The sequence below is a fragment of the Phocoena sinus genome, chromosome 2, assembly GCF_008692025.1.
Source record: "Phocoena sinus isolate mPhoSin1 chromosome 2, mPhoSin1.pri, whole genome shotgun sequence".
Taxonomy (NCBI): domain Eukaryota; kingdom Metazoa; phylum Chordata; class Mammalia; order Artiodactyla; family Phocoenidae; genus Phocoena; species Phocoena sinus.
Window position 1 is genome coordinate 2,662,456 of NC_045764.1, and position 13,573 is coordinate 2,676,028.

Genomic DNA, 13,573 nt, shown 5'->3' on the forward strand with positions numbered 1-13,573 from the left:
TAGGCACATTCAAACAGACTAGAGAACCTGATAAAGGTCAACAATACGCCAGGGCTGAGACAGAAGTGATTTTGTCACCTGGACATTTACCACATTTGTCAACCTACTTAAACAGAAAACATGTGAACGAAAGGACACATACACGCACACGGACAGGAAATAACTCAAACACGTGTTTTTACTAAAAACCGTACTTGAAGAATAGCCTATGATACTCTACATTTCAATCTGCAAATTTATCTTTTTATTGAATCTGAAATAAAGTCTCAGATACTAACAGAACATAGAATTTTAAAATAAAACTGCATTATGTTAGAAAAATAGGCATCAAGGGCATATGTACATATATATGTGTGTGTGTGTGTGTGTGTGTGTGTGTGTGTGTGTGTGTGTGTGTGTGTCTGTGTATATATATATATATATTTATTTTGCGGTACGCGGGCCTCTCACTGTTGTGGCCTCTCCCGTTGCGGAGCACAGGCTCCGGACGCACAGGCTCAGCGGCCATGGCTCACGGGCCCAGCCGCTCCGCGGCATGTGGGATCTTCCCAGACCGGGGCACGAACCCGCGTCCCCTGCATCGGCAGGCGGACTCTCAACCACTGCGCCACCAGGCAAGCCCCGTACATATATATTTCATAATAAAATAAGACTGTACAAAACTCACTGTGCTCATTAACGCTGATCCTAACCTGCTTCATTTTTGGTATTAAGCACCACCAAGGAACAGAGGAAGCGGAGAGAAAACCTCCCCTTACCCCCCGGCTCCCTGTCTCATTTTCCGGTCTCGCTGGAAGGTTCGATGACCCCCTGGCTGGAGAGCGTGCTGAGAACCGTCCAGAGTTTCAGAGGGTCCTCGCACTTGTGGCGCTCTTCCCAATGCAGGAGCAGCTCTTCCTTCCTTCCCAGCGTCTGTGCACAAAGGATGCAGCGAAAGCCAGGCCGGGGCGGGGAGAGGGCAGCGTCGGGGCCGAGACCCTCGGGGCCCTGGGGGTGTCCTCCGGGCTCACTGGGTCCCGGCTGGGCTCCTTCACGTTTCGCAAGTATCTCCACATCATTCTGATGACGGAGGTAGAGTTGCTTTTTCAGTCTGGGGACTGCACAGAGTTCCCCGTCCAAGGGACGGTGCTTAAGCTGCTTTCTTCTCTCAGGATGTTTCCAGAAAGGAGCAGCCTGTTGAACCAGTTCTCCCTGAGCTCCCCTGCTTCCTGGGGAGGGTGAGAGCTCCTCTTGCAACTGGCCCTGGATTTCCTCTCCATGAACGTAAAGCAGGTGGAACTTGATTTCAGCAAAAGACTGGGCAGTGATCTGACAGCGGCCACATCTGATCTGGAACTTGACCTCATCAGCCTGGTTTAGAAGGAGGTCTTCTTCCAGGCTGGACTTGGTCTCCCTGGAAAGGGGGGAAAGAGTCTGTATCAGATCTCATGGAAGAATACAAGTGGAACTTCTCCTTACAGCTCCTGGCCTTCGGGGATCTCAGACACACTCACCAAGGAGGGGCCGAAGGAGGGGCAAGCAGAGAGCGCGTGGGAGGCAGAGGCCACGGTGAAGGCCAAGGTCAGTGCTGCCTGGGGCCTCACACTTCGCATGCCCGCAGGTTCCACTTCCGAAGGAAGGCTCCCCCGGGAGCCACCTGTTCTTTGGTTACCATGGCAACAGACGTGAGCACCAGGAGAGCAGCAGGAACTCGCTGGGTCCGGCTGAGGCGACTGTCCCCCCGCCCCCCAGGGCCCTCCTTCTCCCTGATCACCCAGTGCAGTCTGGACACCTTAGCTAAAACTCAGCATGGACTCCGTTCAACAATTAAGAAGTGAGGTTTCTTTGGGGAGGCTGCTATGTACCTTAGGAAGAGGGGCAGAAATGCCTACAGAGACACAGAGAAACCCCCAGAAAGGCCGGGAGGAAACAGGACAGGCGTAACTTATTTTTTAATGAATATGACAGACCAAGCTGAAACTGAACAGAAAGGATTTAGAACCATTAGGACACCTGGGAACGGTCAGAGGCCGAGGATCTAAAGTGCTGGAAAATGTTCAAGTTTCACGGTGCTGACGAGCATTCCCTTCAGGGCAACCTCCGCCCCACCACCTAGAGCAAGGTGGACAGACCAGGGCGTTTCCCTCGTTTACTCACAACTCTCAGACCCGCCTGGCAGGCTTTCAGATTACTCAGCTGGTTCGTTTACGGTGCTGGGAAGCAGCGCTGCACAGACAAGGACACAGGAGACGGTAAACCCGGCCTGACGGGGAAACAGGGCAAGTGCTGTGCCTCAGGCCCGCACCCGGGGGCTGGTCCGTGCAGCAGAGCCGCGCTGAGTCCCCGCCACCTGCCACGCCGTATTCTGGGCTAAATGCTGCTCTTGGGTATACATTCTGTGGCCAAGAGTTTGGAGAACACTACTTCTCGGAAGCACCAGAACTACAGACACTAAGTTACTCTTTCATATTTCAGATGCAAAATTAATCTCTTCCCCAACTGTCCCCAGCGTCCCTCAAAGGGACCTCTGTGTCCTGGCTCATAGAAGGCGGAGTCATCAAAAATCACTAATGATCAGAGACCAGAGAGGAATGCGGCCACTCTTCACAGAACAGGGGGAAGAGGTGGCAGCTCCCTTATGAAATCTTAACCTGGGGGAGGGTCTTCCAAACCCACCTTGCTGCATGTGGAATCTGGCCCTGACCTCAAATCCGAAGCATCCCCACACTCACCTGTCCACCGGTCCCTCCATCCCTCGGGCAGTCTGCTCCCTGGTCCTCAGCAAGTCCCCCGGCTGCAGCTGCGGCTCGCAGGGGGAGGGCTCGGTGCTGACGGCCACCCCGTGCACCTCTTTCAGGTGGCCGAAGTAGACTCTGACGTGGCCGAACACCTTCGCGCAGAATTCGCAGCACACGAGCCTCCTGGGCCGGGAGTCGCCGTGATGCAGCCGCACGTGTGCGCTCAGGCTGCCCGGCCGCACGTAGGCTTTGCGGCAGAGCCGGCAGCTGTAGGGCCGGCTGTCGCTGTGCGTGTTGGCGCGCTCGCGGAGGTGCTGCTTGGGCTGGAAGGCGTGCTCGCACACGTGGCATCCGTGCGAAGGCTTCTTGAGGCCGGAGAACCCACTTCTAAAGGCCGAGCCGGGCTTCGGGGAGGGGCCGTCGTCCTGCCTGCAGCCCAGATGCTTGGGGGCGGCGAGGGAGTGATTGAACGACGCGTGCTCCCGGCTGCCGGGCGCCGGGGGCTGTAACGTGGCCGTGGGCGAGGCCAGGGGAGCCAGGGCCGGCAGGACCAGGACAGGTTTGGGCATGATGCTACGGTATTTTTTCACAGCCCCAGGTTTTTGGTCCCTGGATTCCTGGGGATCGGCTTTGGCTCTTTCTTTGCCATCTTTACACTTATTACTGACACATTTCCTCCTTTTACCCTGAAATGTCAGAAGTTCATCGGGGACCTTCCGTTTTCTTCCTCTTCTCTTGGCTGCCCCGCCGTTCGGTTTTGTTTTGTGGTTGAGGTCGGCTTTGGTGGCCGGACAGTAGGCCCTGTCAAAGGGGCTCTGCCTCGACGCCTGTGGGGCAGGTGCCCTGTCGGCCACCTGCGGGGCCGAACAGAAGCCCTCCGGGATGGACGAGGTCTTATCACTGGCTGCCCTGAGCCCAGGGAGAGAAACATCTGCAACGTTCACAGCGGCTCCGCCTTTGTAAACTTGCGACGCCCTCGTTCTTGAGTAGGGCAGGATGGGCAGTTTACCTCTGGGGATGGAAGGGACCACCTGAACCGCGTTTCCAATGACGCCTGGCGACAAATGGGTCGCGGCCCTGGCAGGGTCGACCTGTTCTCTAAGTTCTCCCCTGGCGACAGCAGGCTTCCTGGAGGGCTGCTTGCCTGCAACGCCTGCTCTCCCTGAACTCTTCGGGAGGCCCCGCTCGGCAGAGGGCTCCTCCGGCGTGGACAGCGCTGGGGCAGTGGGAGGGTCCCGACCTCCGCGGTCGCTGGTCCCTGGGAGCCCAGGGTCTCCATGGCCACCCCCACTGGTCAGCGGGGCCGGGGCCTGGCCGGGTGCCAGCGCCGGCTTGGGTGGGCTGGGCTTGTGCGGGGCCTCGGGATGCTCAGGCAGGGGAGGGGCCGCTTGGGTTTGGGCGGGAGCTTGGCTACAGCCCCTGTCGGAGGAGCTGAACCCCGGTTTCTTTCTGGCTCCTTTGCTATGTCCTGGGCGTTGGTACCGGGGGATGGGCAGCTTCAGGTTCTTGGGCAGAGGCAGTCTGGGTTTCTGGAGTGGCTGAGCCGAGGCGACGTGTGGCAGAGCGACGAGAGAGAAGGTCCCTTCCTGGCCGGCCACCTGCATCAGCGCGTAATTCTGGGGGGGCAGCCCCAGGGCCTTCGAGCCGAGGGAGGGGCCTGGATGCGCGTGGTCAGAGAGGGAGGGCGCCGGACCCGGGACCACTCTGGGCGCCAGGACTCGGGGCGCAAGTTTTGGAGCGATGGTTCTAAACTGACTCTTACCCTGCAGACCCTTCCCACCCTGAATCGTTCCAGGAGGGCTGTTTGATTCACCTGCAAGGACAATGCAGCATAAAAAGTCACGCTGGTGTCACATAAGCATCTTACCATTCCCTCTGCCTGGAAGCATCGCTAGACCCAGCCCTGCCCTTGGGGGCAAACCCCGTGTTCCTCAAGACCCAGCCTGAAGGTCAGCTCCTGCCCACCCTCCCAGGACTAATGATTCACCACTTTCCACGTAATTTATCTGTTTATGCCTCTCTACGACTAAACACAGAGCTTCCTGAGAGCTGGGGCTTCCCCCTCCTTGTATTCCACAAGTCAGTCCTCTCCGCTGGCCTAATTTCGCCAGGGCGACCCCACCCCTCCCCCCAAGCTCCCGGGCTGCCCACCCTCTGGCATGTTCTGCCTTGTACTCTATTTCTTTCATATAAATGTCTTGCTTTCCCTATTAATAAGCTCTGTAAGCGTGAAGCCCGCATTGGATCTGCCTTGCTATTTCCCACTGTATCTTTGGTACGAAACAAATGTTTCTTGTATCGAACTTCTTTTTCACTCAATTTCAGGATACACAGTTTGACCCCCTGGCAGCCAATTGTTCTGCACAGTGGATGAATTCCAGCCTGAATGCTGGCTTGGTGGCTGTTTTCCCGTGTGACTTGTGGATTTCTTCTCATACCTTCCAAACTGTTTATGTGTGCTTTTGCAATTAAATCACCAGTATTAAAAAAGCTGACGTGACACCTTACAAGCATGTTGGAAGAAAGACAAAAAGATACACAGTGATAAGATACAGAGACAACATAAAAAATACATGAATCACACGAAAAGCCCCTTCCAGGACACCAAGAGGAACAACTTTAACTGACAGGCTAACACTTGACATTCCTCAGATTTATTAGGCTGACGGAAGAGCCGTGATTACTGCTCTGAGGAACAATCGGGGAAACAGTTCATGCTTCTCAGGGCTGATTCACCCATTTGATCCCCTGAGGCCTCAAGCTCCTAAGGCCTGGCTGCAGGGGAGCGTCCCGTTTCCAAGTACCTCGTATTAGTCAAGCTTCACTTCAACGCGTGTTTACCAGGTACCTACACTATTCTAGACGGTGGATGTGGCAGGCCCGTGAGTCCTCTTCTGAAACCACTGCGGCCAGACGTATTTTGGAATTTACACTTTCAGATTTTAGGAAAGTAGTGAGAGGCTCACGCCAAATGTTACATAACACCCAGCGGAGTCTGCAGGATACCCCTACTTAAACCTAGTACCACCTCTGTAGTAACACATGAGTATTCACAAGGGGGAAAAACATGAAGGTTTTTAAAGTGTCTTATTTCAGTTCAGGCTTTGCCTCTGAAAGAGTTTTGGTACCCAACGATTGATAACATTTTCTGTTTTCAGAGCCTGTTAGGTTTGGGAGTCACAGGAAGAGGACTGAAGAACTATTTCTTTAGGGGCCACCAAGGATCTAAAGATGAATGGATACAATTTCTGCCTCAGGTAGCTGGCAGTCTGGTAAAGCAGACAAATAAACATTAAAAAAAAAAAAAATCAACCTTGATTTTCATGTCTACAATTAGTGAACCGGCGATTTTAGCCGAAAATTGATGTTTTCAGCAAAAATGACACTGCGAGTAAACAAATAAGTAGCACAGTAGGAATAAGGTTGAGATATATACTGACTGGCCAATTAATTTTGGTAGCTTACATCAGAGGAAGAAGGAAAAAGAGCCGTGTTACGGTCTGGGGGAATCAGACAAGAATAATTATGTCATCTGTTGTTTTTCCTTTTTGGCTTTGCTACCATGAAGCTCACGGGTAAACTGACGGGTCGATCACCTCACAACAGTCACCCAAAGTGATATGCTACATTTGCTCCATCTTCCTGCATAATTTAATTCATTTTTTACTTCTCTTTTCACAGCCTTTAAATTTAAACGTCTTTCACGTTAAGCCTCATCTCATCTTTCCAGAAGAAGTACTGACGTAAGTTGTACGTATTGATATATACTAAATCAGGACTGGTAAAAGTGTGCAGAGAGCTTAAAATTATTGAAAGCTTTTGGTTGCCTAGGGACGAGGCTTATTAAATAATTCCACTAACAATCACAACTTTGCATCTACACAACCTATCGGGGATGAGGGAGGGAAAAAAGAAGAAACATTGGGTGATTTCTGTCTAGGCCATACTCCTAAGTGATCGAGCACACAATATTTATAGCGAGAAGAGCTGGAAGAAAGGCTACGCTGGCCTTAATTAGCCGCAAGTCCTCTCGAAATAGTACATGACAGTAACGCATCGCAGCACAAGACACGTCACTTGTCTCGCTCAAGTCTGTGCAGTCGGCTCTTGGTCCCCGAGCCAGAGCCCAAGTCCTCTCAGGGGCCTCCAGGGCCTGGCGCCCTCGGCTCCGCTCCTGGGAGCCCTCTGACCCGCACCGCCTCCAGGCACGCCAACCGCCCCCCCGGGGCTGGTCCTTGCCTGCGCTCTCACCACCCTGACTGCTTCCCTAGGTGACCGCCGGTACCTGCTGCAGCATTCCCTTCAAGTTTTGTTCAAACAGCCTCCTTGTGATGAACTCTTCCCTGAGTGCCTCAGTAACTTGTACCCCATTCTGAGCTCCCTGCCCTGCCTTCCTGTTTTCATTTTCTCCCGCACACGTGCTCACAGACTTCATCATGGTCCGCAGCTCCCCCGCCCCTGGAGTGAATTTCTCGAGGGTGGGGAGTTTATCTGCCTCTTCAGGGCCTGGAACAGGGTTAGGCATGGGCTCAGAAATCTGATAATTATTTGTTTAATTTGTAAGTGGTATTTGTGATAAAGTGACCAGTGGCTGAAAGAAAAAAAAAAAAAAAACACATAAAAGCAAGCTTGAACAATGCCAAATTACTTTGAAAATTTGCCCACTGCCAGCATAAGGAAATGGGTTTGCACCATGATGTAAAAACAAACAAACGAAAAACCAAACCAAACAACAACAAAACCTTTTGAGATAAAGGGGCGAGGTGAGGCCAACTGCCGAACCACCTGAGGAACGAACAAGAGAGACCGTAAGTGATGCTGTTGGGATGTGAACCCCACAGATAGTGGCAGAAACAAGCAAGCTCCGGAGTAGACGTCGCTTGAAAGGAAACAGACATGCGAGGAGGGAAAAAGACGGGGATCAGAGAGGAGGAACAGCTACAAGCAGAAAACGGACCCTCAGAGGCAGAGAAGGGTGACATCAGCACAACGAGGAGCAGAAATAACAAAGAAGAGAAGATGCAGCTGAAGCAACAGCCGGTGGTCAAGGTCACGTCAAGGTCCCCGAAGACTTCCACTGGGAAGGGGCTTCCTAGGTTTTATGACCAAGTGTAAGAAAGCAACCTTCTGACAGTTAAGGGTTCCAGCAATGAAACCAACTATCTTTACTGAGCCATTCCAAAGGCGAGGGAGGGAGCTAATTATGATACATGTAAAGTGGATGTGCTTCGGCCTTCCTTGGTGGCCGACGCAGGGGACACGGGTTCGTGCCCCGGTCCGGGAGGATCCCACGTGCCGCGGAGCGGCTGGGCCCGTGAGCCATGGCCACTGAGCCTGCGCGTCCGGAGCCTGTGCTCCGCAACGGGAGAGGCCACAGCAGTGAGAGGCCCGCGTACCGCCAAAAAAAAAAAAAAAAAAAAAAGTGGATGTGCTTCAACTGATCTTCAAGAGTTCGTCCATTACAGTGGAAATAAAATCACACACAAAGAGCAATGGCAGTCAAAGGAAAAGGAGGCCGACCGTGGTCCAGGAGCACAGGAAACTCTTTAGGGTAACCAGCTGTCCTGGCAACAGAGAACACTGATCGGCGAGCAGCCTGGTGGCCTGAGACCACAGGGCCCTGGGTGAGAGGTACGGGGCCCGCCGCAGAGTCATCCTCAAGTTCCCTGCAATTCAAAGAAGTGGGTGCTGGCGTAGAAGAGCGTATCAACTGGCTTCATGATCACTAACCACAAGCTAGTCACGAGAAACCTGTGGGGTGGGAAGACAAGGCCTTGCACAGTAAACTAACTCGCTCATGCCTGCCCGGATCTGTTGGGGATTACATGCAAGGGTGGGGTCTTCACGAAGGTGGTGCTGAGTCCCGCCTCCCAGAATCATTAATGATGCAGTGATAGGGAATGAAACGATGCATCAGAAGAAAAGCAAGGCAGGAGAAAGACGGCGAGGCCACAAAAACAGAAGGAGAAAAGAACCCCTAGGAATTACTAAAACATCCAGCAACAGGGTACTAATACAATACTCATCCAACCATACAACGGAATACTGTACCACAGTGGAAAAGAAGAATGAGTTAGACTGATATGGAATACTCTCCGAGATGTGAGGTTTATCGCATGCTATCACTGGGATTTAAAAAAAAAAGCAGTGAGAAACACACACAAATCTATTCCTGTATACACACAGAATATCTCTCAAAGGAAACTAAAGAAACTGGTCTTAGTGTGGCCTTCGGGGTGGAGCCACCGGGGGAAGTACAGGTCGGGGTGAGATATGAATGTGCATTTCCCACTGAACACTCTCTGGGCCTGGCACACAGGAGGTACTTACTAATATTTTTTGAATGAATAAAAGGAAAATGAAAGTTTCCCTTTTGGATCCGTTTTGCAAAGGGGTATCCGTGGGGATATCTGTGATGGGTAAGTGTGCATCTGTACGTAAATGACTGTGTCCAGATGACACCTTGAGAGCATCTCGGGTTTTTACTTTCCTTGCCTACTTAATGATAAGAATTGCTAATGATAAGGGAAGTAATCGAATCGTCTGACAGGCAGTTTATCAGTACCCCCCAATGTTCAGCCCTGAGAAGCATCAGAGCTCATCCCCGAAGGACAACCGCAGTCCTGAGAACTGTTCCTCCCAACACTGGCTCTTTAAAATAAAACAGGGCAGTCTGCAATAAAGGTGAGTTATTCTATAATAACTACAGGGGTTTTCTTTTTTTTTTCTTTTTAAAGAGGTTTGATCAATAGGAGTGTTTAGAGAAACTGCAAATGCCATTAAGTTTTTTAAAACACTGAGATGTCTGATTGTGGGAAGTCTTTCTTGGCCATGTAGCTGCAACAGTGGTTTATTCCATGACACATTTACAAGGCCTCTCCCAGATGGTGTGATCTAAACCCCGTCACCTGCCACCTACTAACTTACAGATTTCACAGAACTGTGCACTAAATGGTAAGTCGAAATTTCTACTGACATTCATCACTTCTGGAAATCCTGCGGGATTACCCATAACACAGAGAGACCCACAGGACTCTCAGGCACTAAACATGGACTTTTCCAAACTGAAAACATAAAAGCCTCACTCAGTAAAATTAATTTTTGCACAGTTCTACAATGCAAATACGTAGTATTAGGAGTTTAAATGTGGACTGTTTTTAGTATGTTAAGCATATTGAACAATTATTTTGAAGAGTGACATTTACAGTTGGTGAGAATTTGATCTAACTGTGGATTAAAGGAAAACGAGGAGGTAATGAGTCCTTATTATGGTCTAGAATCTGTGCTGGTCTTTTAATTGAATCCTTATGCAAACTCTGCAAATAAACATTATTGTTCCCTTTTACAGATGAGGCAAAGAGAGGCTTGAGGAAGTTAATTACATGCCAAAATCCACACAACCCAGGTCCGTCCCATTCCAATGCAAAGCAGTGACCTTCCTTCCTCTCCTTCATCCTCCCCTCAAAAGGGGGAAAATTCTTTACAAAATTGCCCTAATTAGCTCCAAAATATAATTTTTATCTCTGGATTTTAAGGAGAAGAAAAAAAATTTGAAATAGCAATGGCTTGTCATATCTCCAAACTTCAATTACCATCAAATGATTCTTTCCAACAGCCCACTTATTAGAGAACTGACGAAAAGGTAATAGTCACCTGAAGGTAAAAGCGGATATTCAAAGTTGAGTTTCCCACTTCCTATCCACAGGGTTCTGACAAACCCAGAAAGGCGGCCAGGTATCTGTCCGGAGAAAGCACCGTGTGTGTCCCCCTCCATCTCCTCCAGAGCCCGGGGCTGGTGCGCGTCGGCTGCCCTGCCAGGCGGCGGATGGAAGCCGAGGGCCCAGTGACACCGCGCGCCCGCATCTGAGCCAGCCCCATCTGACTGTGCCACAACGTGGCCCCGCAAACAGTGTTAAGAGTCAGGAACACGGGGCAGGCGACTGTCCAAGAGCTGCAAGCAGCTCACTTCCTGATTTCCACCGGCATGAACCAAGGCCTGCAGTGTTGCTTGTGAACAAAGTTCTTCCCACCCGACCCTTGGCTGGTTTGGGCATGGTTGCCCCTCATTCCACCTGTGGGGACCGGAGGGCCTGCGGCTAAGCCGGAGCCGAGAGCAGGTGGAGAAAGGGGGTCCCCCGCTCTTGACGCAGCCCCTGGCTCCAGGCTCGGAGCGCAAGTGTTGCCAAGTCTTGGCCACAAAAGAGCCAAAACTTTTAGGACTTGTTTAGGTTTTAATTTTATTAAACTGAAAAACCCTATGTTCAATTTTATTGGCTGGCATCCCTGTTCTCCCTCCCACTTGGCTTTCCAATAATAAGTTCCAGTTGGGGTTCAAACTGTTTCCCAGGATGGTCTCTGGTTAGAACAAGCATGGTAAAACCCCGGAGAAATCTGAGATGGAAGAAACGTCTCAGAACACAAGGGAGCTCAACTTAATTTTGTTGAAAAAACCTACAAACACGTGGAGCCATCGCCCACCCGTTCTCCCGCATGTCCCGGCTCTGCGGCGCCATCTACAGGGCTGTACTGAGTGCTGGCGGGAGAGATGGCACCGTAAAGCGTGCTGGCAACACAGGCACACGGGTGCTTTGTTTCCAAGGACTCGGGATGCCAAGCATCACTCTAGTCCACACATCTACAGCACTCAGCCCGCCTGGAGTCATTCTACTAGGAGCCCAAGTTCAGGAAATCTGACACTGTACGAAGGAAGCAAGCATGTTCCCAAGTTACGTGTCAGGTGCTGTGCAAAATACTCCGCGTGCGTTATGTCCTTTAATCCCCACAACGCGCTGAGTCAGGAATTACTGTTATGTGCATTTTACAGATGACGATTTTGCAGCCAGCGGGTAACAGGCTGGAACTCAAGCCTTGGCCCGCCTGACTCCAAAGGCTCTTCCCAGGTCTACCTGCTGCCTGGAAGCTATTACGCATGGTGACAGTCACCATCACAGTCTCTAGCGGTAAGATCACGGGTTTGGGTTCAACTCCTGTCTCTGTCTCGTGGTCTGGGAGAGTCACTCTCTCAGCCTGAATGTTCCCATTTATGAAATGGGCATAATCGTATCTGGTCGCTGTCAGGATTAAATGAAGAAGGTACGCATTAAACGTGCCAGGGTAGTGCTTACCACATATTAGATTCTCGGCAGTTTCCTACCTTCTCTTGCCAAGAAGTACGAAGCTCCTGACATTTATTTTTGGTGGGAGGAAAAAGCGCACAAATCTTGACCGTGAATCATACGGCAGCAGCAGTAAACCCTTAAAGGGCATTTCTTTCTTGAGAGGTAAATCAAGGAAAGCGGGAAGAAATAACTATTACTTGTGAATGATGCTCCCCATAAACCTGTAAAGCACTTCTCTCTGACAGCTCACTTATTACATCTGATCCAGCCTATCAGGCTCTCTTTTCCCTGCCCCGCCCCCCCATTTCTGCATCCAGTTGACAAAGTGCTAATCAGATGGACAGTTCTAGTGAACAGGAGTGCACATACGTGCATTGTAAAGAGCTGTTCTCTGGGGACACCCTCCTCTGCTTTTGTTTATATCGAGCATTGATGCTAACTGCTGTTGTTCTCCGGCTTAGCAGGGGACAAAACTCCCCTGGTGGCCCTTCAGGGGATGGGGGTCAGCCCAGGTCTCAGGGGTCCTGGGAGGGACGGGGTCTAGAGTGGGACTAGCGACTCTGGCCACATCTCAGGAGGACGGTGAGAGCAATGGCCACGGGGTTTCTCAATTCGGAAGAGAAAATATGGGGACTCTCAGAGGGTGGGTCAGGGCAACCAGAACTTTGACAGCACTTGTAGATTTCAGTATGCTGCGGTGGTGGTGGGGGATCATTAAGAAGTAAGTTTAAGATAGCTTGTTTATAGAAAGAAAAGTCTAGCATCCAAAGAGGGTCTGTAGCCCATAAAATTGAACAAATTAGATATGTGAATATGTCATGAAGCACGGGGAAACAAGCACTCTTTATGAACAAATTTAAAAGCCAGTTACCTAAAACACTAACGGCAATAAAAGAAAAAAAAATGACACAATGTGGTTTTTGTTAAATTCAAGTAGCTAATTATTCTTTTTGGGTCATATAATTAATGTCCCAAATGAAAATTTAAAAAGCACTACATTTAAAATACATTTTAACAATGCTCAATTTCAGTGAATTTCTCCTTCATTTTAATTAAGCCCCCGTATCAGTCCTCATTTCTGGGAGGAACTATTTTTAATTTCAAGTGCTTCTGATGAAAGACAGTTGAAAACTATGATATATTCTCATTTTTAATGCATTGAGAAAGATGAAGTTATTCATCATTTTGGCAAAAAACAAAAACAAAAAAACCCTGTAATGTGAGCAAGATTTTATTCACTATGACACAGCAGTCAACTTGGTATCTTTACCCAAATCTAAGAATGACGGAGTAGCGCCAGAATTTGACTAAGAGCTAATGATCTATGAGGAACGCAGAGCGAGCCAGAGGGATGCTTTGTTAGGCCCATCCTCCCGTTATTCTTTTTGCTGTTAATATTGCTTGGATTGTGAACGTTCAGGTGAGTCACACAGCTGAAACCGAGAAGGCCTTGCTAACTGGACCGCATCAAGGTGAAAGCAGCAAATCACTTCGTTCGACACTCTAACTCCCATAGAACAAATACCTGTGCGCGCTGTCTTTCCAGGAGATGCGGACTTCTTCTGAGTCAGCTGTTTCTCAACAGGACTGGCGAGCCGGGAAACACCTCCTGCAAAAGGGCTTCAGTGAGCTACATAAACGTCTCAGGGCAAGAAATCTTCCACCACCGAGTTAAAAATGGACCCCTTCTGTTTACACCTTATATTTCAATATCAGTTGGAACAGTTACATATCTGG

General features: G+C 50.2%; 1 protein-coding gene across 13 annotated transcripts in view; it reads right to left on the reverse strand.

Annotated features, from left to right (window-relative positions):
- Positions 1 to 221: 221 nt before the first annotated feature.
- Positions 222 to 13,573, reverse strand: part of ZNF438 (zinc finger protein 438) — a 171,418-nt gene continuing 158,066 nt past the window's right edge. For 9 of the 13 annotated variants that reach the window (XM_032618977.1, XM_032618951.1, XM_032618994.1 and 6 more), the window contains 3 exons: positions 13,362 to 13,445; positions 2,712 to 4,530; positions 222 to 1,393 (listed from right to left, as the gene is read on the reverse strand). In XM_032618977.1, the coding sequence (XP_032474868.1) occupies positions 775 to 1,393; positions 2,712 to 4,530; positions 13,362 to 13,445 (2,522 nt within the window). In that variant the 3' untranslated portion in view covers positions 222 to 774. Of the gene's footprint in view, positions 1,394 to 2,711; positions 4,531 to 8,095; positions 13,446 to 13,573 lie in introns of those variants that run through there. The other 4 variants (XR_004347968.1, XR_004347966.1, XR_004347967.1 and 1 more) reach the window with 2 other exon arrangements.